General features: G+C 39.7%; 1 protein-coding gene across 7 annotated transcripts in view; it reads right to left on the minus strand.

The window, feature by feature from the left end:
- The window catches only part of pde4ca (phosphodiesterase 4C, cAMP-specific a), a 55,554-nt gene that overhangs the window by 20,812 nt on the left and 17,928 nt on the right, over positions 1–16,814 (minus strand). Inside the window, exon 1 of one of the 7 annotated variants that reach the window (XM_034196016.1) lies at positions 6,765–8,214. The exons of 5 other annotated variants lie outside the window; for them this stretch is intronic. In XM_034196016.1, coding sequence (XP_034051907.1) covers positions 6,765–6,913 — 149 coding nt within the window. In that variant the 5' untranslated portion in view covers positions 6,914–8,214. Of the gene's footprint in view, positions 1–6,600; positions 8,215–16,814 lie in introns of those variants that run through there. One more of the 7 variants, XM_034196012.1, reaches the window with a different exon arrangement.

The following is a 16,814-nucleotide window of genomic DNA, read 5'->3' on the forward strand; positions in this document are numbered from 1 at the left end:
TCACCTCATTTTTCGAATACGTAACATCAAGTTCAGCAGCAAGGTGACATTTAAAAAACAACTAATAACCATGAAATGCAGCTAATGTCTTTAGCTTGTCATGTATTAATTCGGGTATTCAGGCACCAAAAAAGATCACACTATCATAGTAGTTTGTATTAATGTCATCCTCCAATGTCCCTCATGTACAGAAGGAATGGCAAATAATACAGCCACTGTGTGAAAATCAACATGCTCAATTGCAAGTAACACAACTCAGAATAAAAAAATGTATTATCTTGCTTCATGAATACGATGTCTAAGCACCCTCATGCCAAACACATTAAAAAGTCTCAACTCCTTTTTTAAAGAAATGGACATGAATGCACACGCACACACACATACCATGTATACATCACTTCAGGGGACATTACATTGACTGACATGCATTTCCTGGAGACTTATCCTAACTAGGGATGCACGATAATTATCGGTCCGATATTAGGAATTATGACGTCATCCCGATAAACCCGATACCAGTATTAATAGCCCCGATAATATACAATATATTTTTTGGGTAAAAAAAAGAAAAAAAATACTGCGGTGTGGGTGGATTGGGATGAGGGGCGCTTGTTTTTCACTCGGCTCCTCCCGTTTTGCCAGTACTGTGGTATTAGTGGTTTAGGAAGAGCGGAGTTTTTCGCAAATCCAGCGCTCCCTAACTCGTGAAGCCAGGACAGTAAACAAACATGTCGTCGGTGGTATGGGCGTTGGAGCTATGTGCAACTCAAGGCATATGCTCGAACCGGAGCTGCCTGGATGCTGCAATCATGTTGCGCACTATCCGTGCTGAGTGTGCTGACTTTTCGTACAATGTCCCACTGTCTGGCTTCCTGCATAAAGTCAAGTGCTCGGCGCAGTTGTGGCGAAATGTCGCTCCTCTGTTTTCATTTAAACAGCTCCTTATATCCGTTAGCGCAGCTAGCTAGCACCAGATGCTAACAACAACAATGCACGTAAGGTCTCTCTCTCGCTCGCTCGGGCCACACATACACACACCCTCCCGGTCCTCCAGATGGCCAGTCGGTGCCTGCCGGTGAGCGTGGAAGTATGGTCTGCCACAAGCGGGCGACAGGAGCGGGGCTGTCAGCATCAGCTTGTAGATGGTATTTTAAACTCGATGCGCTCTGAAACTACGGGGCGGCCGAGGAAAAAAATACACATGCGTTAATCGCGTTAAAATAATTAGTGGCGTTTTTTTTTTAAATTATCGGTTATCGGTATCGGTCTTGAGAAGCAGGAAGTTATCGGTATCGGTTTCAAAAAAACAATATCGTGCATCCCTAATCCTAACCTTAACCATAACCAACACATGCCTAACCCTAACCCTTACCCTTACCCTAAACCTAACCAAGTCTTCACCCTAAAATTAATGATTCCCCTTATGGGGACCTCCAATTTGTCCCCATAAGGGAGGCGAGTCCCCACACGTGACTGTGTAAACAGATTTAGGTCCCCACAAGTATAGGAAAGCTAGGACACACACACACACACACACACACACACACACACACACACACACACACACACACACACACACACACACACACACACACACACACACCACACACACACACACACACACACACACACACACACACACACACACACACACACACACACACACACACACACACACACACACACACACACACACACACACACACACACACACACACACACACACACACACACACACACACACACACACACACACACACACACACACACACACACACACACACACACACACACACACACACACACACACACACACACACACACACACACACACACACACACACACACAATGTCTGACACAATTATTCTGTCATGTTACAAAAAACGCTTGCTGTGCTCTTGTGTCTGGAAAGCTCGTTACTGGACAGTAAAGTTTTTAGGGTTTTAGGAAGACATTCAATCCACTACGCCTGTCACACTGCAAACACTCGCCGCAGATGATCCAACACCAAGTTGTGTTCGAGGGAGCTCGTTCCAAGTGTTCCTGCACGAAAACACAGGTACGAGCCCGACCTCACGTCCCACATGAAGGAAGAATGTGTGTGTCGGAGTGTGTGAGGCCTGCAACCCCACACCAGCAGGCCAGTTTTTCCTGCCTGCGAGGGAGATAAATGAGGGTCCGCTACGCTCCCTGTGGGCCAGACCACCATTAGAAGCCACTGATGATATAATAAAAGCTTTGGAAACACTTTCAGACACATTTATTACGACAAAATCCTCTCCTTGGCCAGGATCCGACAGAGGTATGCTCGTGGAGGGCACGGATGATTCCTCGAATGAGGAGATTCATTTACTGTGACTCAAAGATTCATTCATCACGGCCACTCCGAGCCCGCAAATATTGATAGTGATTGACCTGTGGCACAGGTGGTGTTTGTCTGTGTCAAGGACAAGAGTTTATGTCCACACACTTATCTAAAACAAGAGAAAAAATGAAAAGCCACTAGACAGGGTTTGGCGTCGAAAACATCAGCGTGTCCAACATTCACACTTCAGACTTTGAGAAATCACGCAGATGAAGATTTATCTTTTCCCCTCCTCTCCTCCCAAGTTGAACTGACACGAAAGTATTAGGTTTTTATTAAATGCATGCTTAAAGCTAAGCCCAGTTACCTCACTAAAATACAACCTGCCAAACCGTTGTCTTTGTAAGACTCTTAATTCATATTAAATTACTTTCTGCATAAATCACCTTCACTTTCAAACAGCCAACAAAGCTCATACTTGTTTTTGCTGTCAGCACTTTCTTTAGAAATAATCTTTAAGGGATTTTTCCATCCATTCCCTGGCTCTAGTAGGTACATAATGCTCAGTGTCATTGCCACTTCATTTCAACTTGGCTGTCTGCACACAGTGTTGACAGAAATTAGATCAATAGACACAAAGCAGGCTGTAAACCGTAGGAGAGCAGCATAGCTCAAACTAATGGAGCCATTACCCAACATATAATATTCAATTTGACATCAGAATATGGCTTCTGTGATCCATCGTGAGGCAAATAACTGTTCTTTCAACCAAACAGATATATGTTTAATCAATTGAAAAAAAAAATACTATACATGGACTTCTCCTAAAATAAGACTAAGTGTGTACAGCCATCTGTGCGGCTGTACTGCGGATCAGCTCTGACGTCATAGCATACGCATGTACACGTCAATTATTCCACCAGCCACCAAACCAAAGGAATTATTTTCTCCAATTTAGAGACCCCCAACCACATGGAGACTCCAACTCTACCGGCCCTGTGGGATGTATGCAAGATGATGACATATTACACTGGAGTAGGCTGGTTTTAAATAAATGAACTATTTTGAATGGAAAAGTTCTTCATTTATGGTAACCCTCATTAGGAGAAAAAGCTTAAAATGTGTTCATGTTCTTAGAGAATGTTATTAATACTTTTCTTATTAACAAACTCAAAAACATGCTGATGTTAAGCATATAAAATATATGTGAATATGGTTATACAATATAACCATCTTCAATATCTTATTTAGGCATGTTAGCATACTAAAATGTGTTGATTAGCAGCAAACACAGGAACAGGAAGGAACAGGACACTTTTGACAGGAAAACAAGAAGATATGTATCTAATACCATGACAATCCATCCCATATTAGGTCAAGACATTTAACTAAAGACTCACAACCTCATGGTGTCGTTGGAGGAGTAATTGAAGGACCACCAAAGTCATTAGGATTCATCCTCTGAAGGACCATGAATGTCCGTACAAGATTTCATGGCATTTCAACTCAATGCTGAAGAGTGCCATCATGCTATTCTGAGCTGGCAATGCAGACAAATTAGATGTCCCTTAGAGACTGCTTTCAAAGCCTGAAGCCAATTCCAGCTTCATCAAATAAAAATCAACGGATAAATGAATGCAGCGTAACTCATCAAAGCCAATAAGCTGTTACCATACCAGCCAGGATTTCAATAGAAATCCTCTTATCTGACCTTTTTTAGGAAAAGCAGGTGTTACCTTTCCAGTTCAAGGTTATAAAGAGAAACCAATAACGCCACGGGGCACAGAAAACCACCACCACACACCAAGCAGTATCAACAACAGATGTATTCAGCCTTACAGATTGTATGGAACCTGTTGCCTTCACAGACACGTAAAAACATGCATGCTTTAACAACCTATCCCTCTAAGGAGAAAGGGCCACTGTTATCTAGCTGTTCTACATTCGGATAATTGGGCTTTAAATCACACATGAGATGCCTAGGATTGGTGTCTGATGTCAAAAGCTGCAGATTTATGTCCTTCCTCCCCCCTGCATGTCTGAGTGCCTACATCAGTTCTTTAGATGTCGCTTTATTACCTGCACTGTCTTATACTTTATGTGGACAGGGCGCTGGAGGAGGAAAGAGAAGATATGGGGGAAAATGTTACTAGGGTGAGGAAGAAACTAGGGAAAAAAGTGGATGCACTTCAGGATCCTTAAGATTTAGAATGTTAACACCGGCAACCATTACTGTTAATAATTTCATACTTATAAATATAGCTTTTACTTTAGCCGCGTCAACTTCTTAAATATGTGATATTAATAGATTCCCAAAATGGGCACTGACGAGGCTGATAATCTTGTGCGTCTCCACTCCCCTAGCACTGCGCCTCGCTTCCCCTCCAGAGATTAAACAGACTCTCAAAATGTCTACAAATGCATACAAGGTAAGATCAATACCTCAACAAAAATAACCTAAATCAACCAAGGTCAATACCTCAACCCAATTAAAGCTACACCGTCCTGGCCTCCAAATCTGTGACCCCCTCCTCAGGTACATTTAATGATATCACTGCCTTAAAAACTGTGATTCGGAGGGCAAAGAAATTCTGGATCGCATTTTAGACCCACAGGTGGAAGTAATGTGTGACAAGCAATAGTTGGACATTTCCATACTTATGGCCACAGAGGACCGTTTTTAGGAGCAGAAGTCAATTACCTTTCTTGGCATGGGTCTTGAGGGGAATCAAATTGAAAGGACAACTGCCCTTTAAAATCCCCCATGCTCACAACTGTTCTGCATTATATCTGATAAATAAGACACCCGCCTGAGAAAGAGGACACAGGACCATTTATGTAAACACGACTTTATCTCGGAGTCCTCCTTCACAGCCTTCCTGCTGGCACTGAGGATTATGTGCGAAGATACAAAACTTCTGGGGGACTTTTTCTGTGGGAATATTTGTGTAAATGACATTAATGTTGGATGGACAAAAGGCAGTGTATTACGCAGAGAATGATCAAGAGTTCTCTCATGGATGTCTTTACAGAACACATCCACACACACTGTTGTGTGTTGCATGAGTGTGAATGTGGTTATTTCGCGTGACGTGCAAGAAAAAGTCATCAAGTTGATGTTTAGAGAAGAAACAGACTTGCTGGTGGTTACAGCTGCAGCAACCATCAAGAAGTTAATTAAACCACCATGTGAAATATAAATCCACTGTTAACTGACAAGACAACTGACAATCCAATTAAATATATGAATATATTTTAAGTTTGTAAAATAAATGTGCTTGGTGCTGGCTAAACTTCAGCAGACAGAAAATGTGTACTGCCAATCGCATTTCTATCTCTGTTACGCATTTCCAATTTCTGTAAGACTCCTGCACAGCTTGTATCCTAATTATCAAGTCATGGCTGAATTACATAATATAGTGAGGGGGTATTTAGCCACAACTGTGATTTGGCCGCAGTAATCATTCCAGAATACAAATATTTGCAATCAAAGCTATTATTTTCACACAAATAGCTTTTGCAACATGTCGTCAAAATGGAAACATATTTCGTGTTTGTGTATGATGAACAAAGCATCAGTAACAAATGAGAAGTCTGCACAGGGTCAAGAGGAAATCCTGTTTTGGGAAATGCAGATAGGAACCAAAAACAACTGAAAAGTCTAAAGAATGTTTTTTGTAAATATTGAAGCTGATAAAAGTCTGTATGCAGGGTACAGATTTCAGACACTCACAATAATATAATGTCAAAAAGACTTATTATGGTAGTCCATTTTTAGGTTTCTATTCAACTGATATAACAAATGGTCATATATTCCAGATGGATGTCAAAGCTACTAAAAAATGAATTTGAACTTTGATTTCAATACTAACCATGCTCATAACTTCATGTACATGTTGTCATTGACTAAAGAAATCTTAAGTTGACTAACAAGCACATTTTTTGTCGATTGTTCTGTAAATTGATTTATTCAACAGATCTGAGTTTCTACAAAAAGAATAATGCAAAAACACAGCTTTAAAATCAGGTGTTTACCAGAGATGTCTTCATAAGTCTCTTGGAAATAAGTATATAGCAAGAAAAAGCATTTTAAAATGACAACCAGTTGACTAATCATCATAAATGATTTGTATATTTGTTTCACATGCTGTGTGTGTGTGTGTGTGTGTGTGTGTGTGTGTGTGTGTGTGTGTGTGTGTGTGTGTGTGTGTGTGCGTGTGACATGAAAGGAGACACTGAGAAGGAGAAAAAGACAAAGGACTGAGTGAGAGTAAATGAGATAGCTCTTAATTACCGCCTGCGTTTCTGTATGATGTCAATAGGCCTGTTGACAGCGCACGGCGATCCCCATATGTTCCCACTCCGCACAGTGATACTCCGCTCCACGGAGTAACAGAACCCGCAGTTGGTCGGCACACTCATCTTTCTTTAGCCTACTCTCTTCTAACTTGTCCTCACCCTCCTCTTCGCGGCCGCTCCGCTGTTCTCCCTCTCTTGGTTCTCCTCAGCTTGTGGCTGCTCTCATCCCTGGAAAAGCCGGCCCTCTTCCTTATGTGACTTGCTCTGTCGGGCTGTCCGGCTCTCCGTGGCTTCCCAGGAGTTCTCATTACCTCTGGCAGGAGTGGACACCAGGTTTAGGACCAGTAGCTTCAGCGCAGAGCCAGAATGAGCAGGGTGATGCAATCCATGTCAATGAATGCTGGTGAAAATCTGCTCTTCTTTGGATGATTTGAATAAATTAGGATTCCTTCCTGAGCACCTGGATTCCTCTTGTGGGAGCTGCACACTCCGAGCTGTCTGCTTTATAGTGAAAAGCGTTTCATCACTCTCAGCAGAGCCGCAGTAATCGGTCCCCCATGAACATTTTGTCTCTGGTCCGGGTCTAAATGTGGCGCAACACTGCTGCCCTCTTCCCTCTCTCTATCTCCCTCTCTTGCTCTTCTTCTGTTTCTCTCTCTGCTTATTCCTCTGCTGCTCCACCTCAGTACAAACAGAGACCTTTCCTTTCCCTGGACAAACTTGCTCTCCTGCTTCAATCTGCTGTCACAGAAGCCCTACGCTGTGAGTGGGTGTTTCTCTCTCAGAGCCCCACAGAATGTGCCCAGATCTGTACGAGGGGCTGTGTGTGTGCGTGTGTGTGTGAACGAACAAGCGTGTGCGTCAGAGAGCAAGTGTGTGTATAGGCATGTGACTAAGCAAGTGTCTGTGTGTGAGTGTGTATTACACACAAGGGGGAACAAGTTTCAGAGTGAGGTCAGAGCTGAGAAAGGGGGCGGGAACTGAGCCAGCATGGTTTCTGCCTGCCCCAAATGTTTTAGCCATTTGAACCCCTTTCTACTTTTTCACACACACCCACACACACTGAATCCTAATCCCAGGACAGCACTTTCTCTTTAGACAGGACTATTATCCTTACCAGATGGAATGTGTATCCATGTGTGTGTCTGTGTGTGGGACACAGGTATGTTTTGTCTGGGTTATGTAAAGAGATTGATGACAGGATGAGTATGATAGGGTATTATAGTAAGTAGCTCAGCCTTCTGAGAACGAAGAACACGTACAAACAAACACACACATACACACACACGTACCCGTATACAGTAGGTACTCACGCACAGGCTTAGGCAACAGCATGCAAGGTCACCCATGGCCAGGGGCAGTGTATTTTGGAAGACAAGAAATGTGAAAAGTAAATATGAAACCTTAGCTGGTCGACCTTCTGTACGCTTCATGTGAAAACTTCAACAGGAAATATTTGACAAGAGATCAGCAAATTGAGACAGGGGCTATGAATCTAAAGGCTGTGTACCGGGAGACAGATTAGCTTTGGATTTTTGGACCAGAGAAGAAAAATGTGCAAAATGTCACCAGGACAGGATGTGTGTGTGAGAAGATTGAGTTACTGCAGTGAGAACAGGAGTAGGGAAGGTTTCTGACTGCACAGCCAACCTGATCTCACCAGAATGCGTGACTCCACCACGACTCCTTAACACCGCATTGCATGGTGGAGTCACGCATTCTGCTACATTTGCGTGTCGGCACCACGCAAAAAAACCCAATGTAAAGTGAATGAGGCTCTTTTGTCGTGGTGCACACACGCATTTCTACAACGTCCTGCAGTGAGCTTTTATTCTATAAAACGTTTTTAAAATCTACTTTATAGCTTGTAGTAACTCACGGGAGGCTTCTTTTATTTTATTTGTATTCATAATCATCTTTATTTTTCGTCAGAATGTAAAAATTACATTAGTTACGAATTTGTGTTCTCAAAAAACTGTGCATTGTGTGTAATACAACTGTGATTTTTAGTAAATTAGTTAGTTTTTAAGGAAGGCCAGAGCTTCAGCTGGCTCCAATAGATTGTTCCCTTTAGTTAACGTTATTTAAAAGATAATCATCATGTCCCCTTTATTGTATTACGAGCGTCCATTCCCATTGGATAACGGAGAATTTTACACCCGGAAGTAAGTATTCTCCTTACTGTCGATTGATTTTACAGTGATATCTGAACTACTCATCAACTCAAAAACACCAGATTATCCTTGTTAATTACACAACATTGATTGGTTTAAATTGTGTACAATGCTTTTGTATTTTTCCCCTTCGATTAGGAGAAACGAATATTTTTTCAGAGTTTTTGGATGGCAGAAGACACTACACTACCCAGAATCCTCAGCTATCGTTTGGGACTACACCATGTGCTTAGCTTGACAAACCCCGTGATCAGTCCTCAAGCTCTGTGATTGGTTGACCTCCAACTGCATTCCATATAAAAAACGTTTCGTAAAAGATAAATCATACTTTATTCAGCAGTGCTTGCTTTACTCTTTGAAAGTCATCACATGAATGCATTGTAATAAATGGTTTGGCTGCATTAAATATTACACATCTGTCGTAGTTCTTTATTTATCTACAGAGATCGGGCCTCAAAATAGACCGGAAACTATTATTTTACCGTTCTGTTTTAATTTCACAATAAAGTTAGTAGTAATAATTTGTTTTGATATTATTGTTTTTTATTAACTACTAGACCGCTGGGTCATGTTAAGACCATCTTTTCTGTGTTGCTGTGGGTTTTTTCCATCGCTTTTATGTTACAAATATCAAAACAATAACAAAATATATCCGTTGTCAACTAAACCAAAAACAGCAGTATATTTTATTTTGTTAACACTGTAAACTTGACAGCTTTTTAACCCAAACCACCTACTGGTTAAAGCACGTTATTACACGTTTAGAGTAATTGCAATGCAGGTAGATTATGTTGCTTTTTAATGACTGTTTAAAATGCCTTTTTCTTAATGTCTTTCATTTTTGTAAAGCACTTTTGAATGTGTTTGATGAAAACATTTAAATATTAAGAATACATACAAAATAGTGGGAAAGTAGAAGGTCAATGATATAAATATAGAATAGAAAATATCAAGAAGATACTGTAAATAATATCTACAACAAAACAGTTTAGTGCCTGATAGGAGGATGTGCTAACTAATAAGGCTTTATTTAAACATTAAAGAATACTTTAGGCTAAGGTCTTCTTTTAAATAAGAAAAAAGCTTTGGGGGTATCTATCTACAGATACATATTAAGCCTGACAAAGTACTTAACGTCTAATATATTGTATGGTTTGTTTTGGAACTTGACAATCAACTTTCCTGCAATGTTAACTATGTTAAAGCACTTATTTTAACCGATATTATACATCTTTATTATACTCTTATAAGATGTTAGATAGAATAATACATGTGCAGAATATGACAGTTTAATGGTGGAGGTACACACGTATTGATAGATGTCTTGTAATGCACTGTTGAGGAACCTGTGACCCAAGTTTTGCATTCATTGCATAACTACACCGTAGTTGTGTATATGATATGTCAATAAACCTTAGAAAATCTTGAAATCTTGAAAGGGATGTGCAAAATATCAATTATATACAGTCTTTAATTAACTATTAGTAGAGAATAACGAGTAATGAATATACTTTATACGGATCTGCAGATAAATGTTTAGTCTTCTCAAGCACCAAATATCTCTCCTGATTGTTGGCACTTGACAATCACCTTCACTGAATTTTACTCAGGTGTAACTAAAGTCTGATTTAAGGGTTGTTTATATTTCACATCATTAATCCAAATCTGTAAAGTAACTAAAATAAATGTAGTGGAGTAAAAACACCACGTTAACCTTAAAGAAAGCCCTCAGGATTATAAAAGACCCCCATCACCCCAGCCACAAACTGTTCTGTCTGCTGCCGTCTGGCAGGCGGTACCGCAGCATCCGGACTAAAACCACCAGACTCAGGGACAGCTTCATCCCACAGGCCATAAGATTATTAAACACCTGATATTTGAAACAACATCCATAACATTCATCTGGCTGCTACATATAAATTATTTATCTAATATATCATATTCACAATGTAGTGACTGCTTTTTTGTCTTTTGTTTTCTTAGTTATGTTCTCTTTTATATGTGTGTGTTATGTGTTATGTGTAACGTTGCTGCCTTCTTGGCCAGGTCAGTATTGAAAATGAGATTGTATCTCAATGCTTTTATCTGGTTGAATAAAGGTTAAATAAAAAATAAAAAAGATTCCAATCTGTATATAGACTCTTATTGCACTATTTCACTATTTTTTCTGTGTATCTGTTTTATTGTGTTGCACTATTGGAGGAGCCTGCGACCTAAGGGGGGGTGGGGGGGAATAGGACACGTTCGATTCTTGTTTTGAATAGTGTGCCGTCGATGGGTTTCATTCCATTTCAAGGTGCTTTTTGACGCTCCGTGTAAACTTTGCGCACTGCCACTCCAACATCCAATCACAGAGCTTGAGGACTGATCATGGGGTTTGTCAAGCTAAGCACATGGTGTAGTCCCAAACGATAGCTGAGGATTCTGGGTAGTGTAGTGTCTTCTGCCATCCAAAAACTCCGAAAAAATATTCGTTTCTCCGAATCGAAGGGGAAAAATACAAAAGCATTGTACACAATTTAAACCAATCAATGTTGTGTAATTAACAAGGATAATCTGGTGTTTTTGAGTCGATGAGTAGTGCAGATATCACTGTAAAATCAATCGACAGTAAGGAGAATACTTACTTCCGGGTGTAAAATTCTCCGTTATCCAATGGGAATGGACGCTCGTAATACAATAAAGGGGACATGATCATTATCTTTTAAATAACGTTAACTAAAGGGAACAATCTATTGGAGCCAGCTGAAGCTCTGGCCTTCCTTAAAAACTAACTAATTTAATAAAAATCACAGTTGCATTACACACAATGCACAGTTTTTTGAGAACAAAAATTCGTAACTAATGTAATTTTTACATTCTGACGAAAAATAAAAATGATTATGAATACAAATAAAATAAAAGAAGCCTCCCGTGAGTTACTACAAGCTATAAAGTAGATTTTAAAAACGTTTTATAGAATAAAAGCTCACTGTGGGACGTTGTAGAAATGCGTGTGTGCACCACGACAAAAGAGCCTCATTCACTTTACATTGGGGTTTTTTGCGTGGTGCCGACACGCAAATGTAGCAGAATGCGTGACTCCACCACGCAATGCGGTGTTAAGGAGTCGTGGTGGAGTCACGCATTCTGGTGAGATCAGGTTGGCACAGCGTGTGCTATGGTGTTGCCAAGTCAAAAAAGAAATCCACATATGAGTGATATCATAACGGGTATTTAAAACTAATTTTTACCTATTGACCTTTAGCTAAAGTCCTCGCCCAAACAGTGACTGTTAAATCATAGCTTTTACAAACATAACTAGAGAGACCTGTCAAGATTTGGAAACGTCCTAATGTAGAATTGGTGTAAATAATGCTGTGAAAAATCGGACATTTAAAGAGTCAAATGGGTTGTTTAGGTTTATTTTTGACTTCCCAAATCAAAATGTAAATATGTATATGAAATATTTGGCATGTGTGGCTAACTTATACCAGCAGATGTAACCTGGTGTTAGTTTCAAAGCCAAGAAACACACCAATAAAACTGGTGTAGGCAACTTAGGAGAACCCAGCAAGAGTAAGCTAGCTTTTGGATATATCCAACCAAAGACTGAACGCACAGTTCCTGACTATAGGCTTATCCTCTCAAATTACCTCCTGTTTTATTCACATTCAAGAAGACACCTATGTTCTAATGAATGTCAACTAGAAAATTGCTTTTTTTAGTACTCACAGCTGTCGATGTCATTGAGTGCAAAGGCAGGCCATCCAATAATTTCATGGGCTTATAACAGGCCTCCTAGTGCATTTGACTTATTGATTGCTGTTGGGATGCACTGATAGTTTCATCCAGTGGTTTTAAATGAACTTGCCTACCCTAGCTACATTAGCTTGTGGGGTAGCAGGTTACATTAAAAAAGCCCCCCCCCCTCCCCCCGAGACACTGTATTGTATTTCACAGTGTTTCCTTGAGTAACTTGAGTGGATGTCTGTTTCCAATTTGAAGAAGTTCTGACAAGGTGTTCCTGAGATATTGCTACCATGACAATGGTACTGACACACAAACACATCGACAAACGTAGCCAAAATCGTAATACAAGAAAAACTCTGTTTCTTAATTAAAATGTCAAATATATTCATAAACAATCAACTAGGGATGATGCATGGGATGCCTTTTGCATGTTAAAAGTAGCTTAAGATTGGCAGTAACTCTTATGGTTTGTATTTCCTGTCTGTAGCCATCAAGTTAATATTAAAAAACGAGGGCGAAATGTAGCATGTGTACAGTTAAGGCTATTTGTAAGCTAATTAAAGCTGCAACTATAGTCAAATACAAGCTTCATGTAAGGCTTGTAATACTTAACAACTGAAAGGATTTAGCCCAAAAGCTACATCAACAAAAAATCCCCCTATGTGGTCTGCCTTTTAAGGTGGACCAGCATTTCAGCAGAAACCCTGTTCAAGACCCCTTCAAAAAAGATCGTAATTTAAAATGGGTGAGCACACTGAAAAACTGAAACGTTAACTTTAATTAAATGTATTATGTCAACAGATTTCATATAACTGTATTAGGTTAGTTTAAAGCACTAATATCAAGTTCAAATAAAAAATATTAGGTTCAACTTAATATTATTGCTTTTAACTAACCTTATACAGTTATGTGAATTGTTTTGAGACAAAACATTTGATTAAAGTCAACATTTCAGTTTTTTCAGTGCAGGCAACACAACAACCTAGAGATGATGTTTTAAACTAGCTCATGGAGCTAACGTTAGCTAAATTAGCTTGTTAGCTGCAGCCTCTAAAATGGGCTTGAACATAGAAAATCGATGCCTGCCTCTATCCGAAAGAAGAACCCATTATTCGGAGCTTAAAATATGAAATAAAATGCATTAAATCAAAAACATAAAGCTAGGCAAACACAGCATGTGACCAGAGGAGTGCTGGAATGCTAGCCCGCTAGCTCAAACACACAAAAAACACTTCCATAAATGGACTAGCACTTTAAGCTACCATCTGCACAATGACATGATTCCGATTCAATTGGTGAATCAATCTATAGGATCACATCATCAACATGGAATTCAGAAATGTTTGGCAGAGAATAGGCAACAATAGGTGAGAATGGAGAAGAAAATGAAAGAATATACAGCAGAGGCTCAGGTATCTTTAACACAAACCAGGCCCCCTTTCAACAGGTCAGAGAGTTCAGAATACATTACATGATAGGATGATCCTTTACCTACATGCATGGAATGTGGTTATGTTTATTTCATATGGTTTTATTTTTCAAATGTATATGTGCACTGGTTGCAACAAAGACAGCTGGTCAGTCTAAAACAAAGTGTTTAATATAATCTTATAATATAATACAAAGGTTTAGTGCCTGCGGTATTCAAAGAAAACTTCCATATAAGGTCATATGAAAACGTACATACACAAAAAAGAGCCAATTATAACCACAAACTGTGGAGACCTACAATAGTCATGTAAAAATGCAGATTACTATCCAGTCACATGACAACAGTGAATTAATTGGTACCTTCAACAGGGTCGATTGAGCAGGAATCACTATTAGGGAAATAAAATATTTTAAGAAATATTTTTCCACAGTGCAGTTACTCGTTTTATTTAGTTTCATGGTCCTTTATTTACCTCGAGATTTGGAGTAAGGATTTTGGACTTGTAAAACTGAAGAATTCATCCCAAGTGCAATAAAAAATGTCCTAATGCAAAACGGACGAGAGGGATCAAATGAACAGCAGTTTGCTCTTTTGACACATTTTCATGACAGGAAAATTGTTTTCATGTGGAGTCGAAATAATTAAATGCTTAAACAACGTGGTTCAAGAGTCTTATCCTTTATTTTCTAGAGGGAACACACACACACACACATTGGATGGCAGTGTACCAGAGGATTTCAGAGTTCTATTTATCTGCGTCACCGTGGGGAAAGAGAGAGGATGTTTGAAGAAAGACAGACATTAAATGTTTAGTTTTGCTCAGTATCTTCACATCTCGTCTTTAGACAGTCGTACTATAAAACGGCGAACACCGAGGCCGAGGCGATGTGGCGAATTAATCTCTAGGGCTCATGAAAAAGCGAGGCATCATATGTTCTGGCTGACCCCTCCATGGTGGGTTTAATGATCCATTATTTGCGAAGGGGCCTCATTACATCATGTGCTGGCTACATGAAGGCATGGTTAGCATTCCTGGATAACGAGCTGTTTTGAAGGCAATGAGGAGCGCTGTATGTCAAAGTTGATGCCTTAGCTCATGTGGGTTAATAAACACTGAATATTCACCCGCCTGCCTTTGTAAGCAAATGCACTGTGAGTCACTCTGTGTTGCTTCTTTGTCTGACAAAGAAGCAACACTTTATTTTGACGTTTATTTTCTCCTTGTGTTTTTTCCCTCCTGTGCCTGATTGTCTTTTTGTGTTCACCTGCTAAATGTCGTGAGTTGATTGTTTCTGAGAAATTAATCAAGCTACATGTAAAAAAGTAGTGTAACATTTTTTCAAAGGTACAACTTTAGTGACGTTGGATTGTGTTTTAGCTACATACCTACTGTATAGAGGATTTGTTGTGAGCTATTAAAATTACAAGACATTTAACATGTGTAACATTAAAGTGCATAGCAGATGTTAATAATACTTACTAAAATACTGAAACACTCACCGGCATAACTATATAAATGCGCAATAGAGAAAGTAGAAGGGGTTCTGCTACTGACACTGAAATATTATAGGAACCAATCTGGTTATTTGGAAAAACAGTCAGCAACGGTTAAGGACAAGGCTGTATGAAAAGAAAATGCAATGAATTAATACAATCAGACGACTGATACGGTAAAACATCTTGAATTACTTGAGTACTAGGCATAACGTTTCACTAACACACCAAAAGTAATGAGCAGTTTAGAAACACCCTCTTATATCTCAATGCTTCAAATGTCTCACGATAACAAATCAAAAGCAGCCGCCATGCTTACAAGTCCTACACATGTTTCACCTGATTCTTCTAGCTCCCACAGTATATAGAAATGCCCCAAAAATTAAACTGCATTAACTCAAATGTAAAGTTATGTCAGCAAGAAAGGTTTGTGTGGTTGCATAATAAATAGGAACCAAAGACTATTTGATTTGGTAGTTACCGAAAAAATTCATAGGAACATTTACATATTTTGACTCTGGGATATCCACTTTAATTCAAAATGACTTGTGACTTTGGACCACACCAAGTGGGTTCTTCTTCACCTTCATAATAAGGTAACAGGATCCCCAGGAAGAATCATTTACAAATAATGACTGCTTCTTTAAAAAGAAAATACACAGACTCTTACATCTTTTTAAACAGCACTGCAGTTGTTATGGTCAGTTTGAATGAATGAGGATTACACAGGGCCGGGGTAAATCCCAAAAACTAAGACACATTTCCTTTCGGTTTACATGTCATCTAATATGCTGCGTAAGTAACAAAGCGGCAGCGCCAGGTGTCAGCATGTGGCAGTTGCTAGCAGACTATATTTATCAGAGTCTCGGTGATGTCAAACGTCGTGTCACAGCATGTACTGTAGTAAAGGATATCAGTGTGTCGCCTCATGATTCATTAGGCTGCCATCTGCTGCTAGCATGACGGAGGGTTTGGGGTGGATGACAGACTTGCACGCACACATGCAAACACACACGGCCGAAAAAGGCTTGGACACATGCACAGGGGAACTCACTAATGCATGCACCTACATTGAAATGGACACAGAGAAGTGAAATGTGTGAAAAAAAGGGCAGGGAAATGCAGCCTCGTCACTATTTTTCAAAATGATACTTATACTGTCTCTTATGTGTGATTGCACCATCGGGAATGCTTGTCATTTCGCTGTACTCTGTGTAGTGACAATAAAGGAATCTAATCTACTGAGAAAAAATGCCACCTACTGTAGATGGGACACACATACTCAGGGTGTAGGCTACAGTAGATATGTGTGCATATGTTTTTTGTATGGCTACTGTTTATGTAATAGTAGACGTAAATAGACATGCAGTACAACCA

This window comes from Gymnodraco acuticeps, unplaced genomic scaffold, assembly GCF_902827175.1.
Source record: "Gymnodraco acuticeps unplaced genomic scaffold, fGymAcu1.1, whole genome shotgun sequence".
Lineage (NCBI taxonomy): Eukaryota > Metazoa > Chordata > Actinopteri > Perciformes > Bathydraconidae > Gymnodraco > Gymnodraco acuticeps.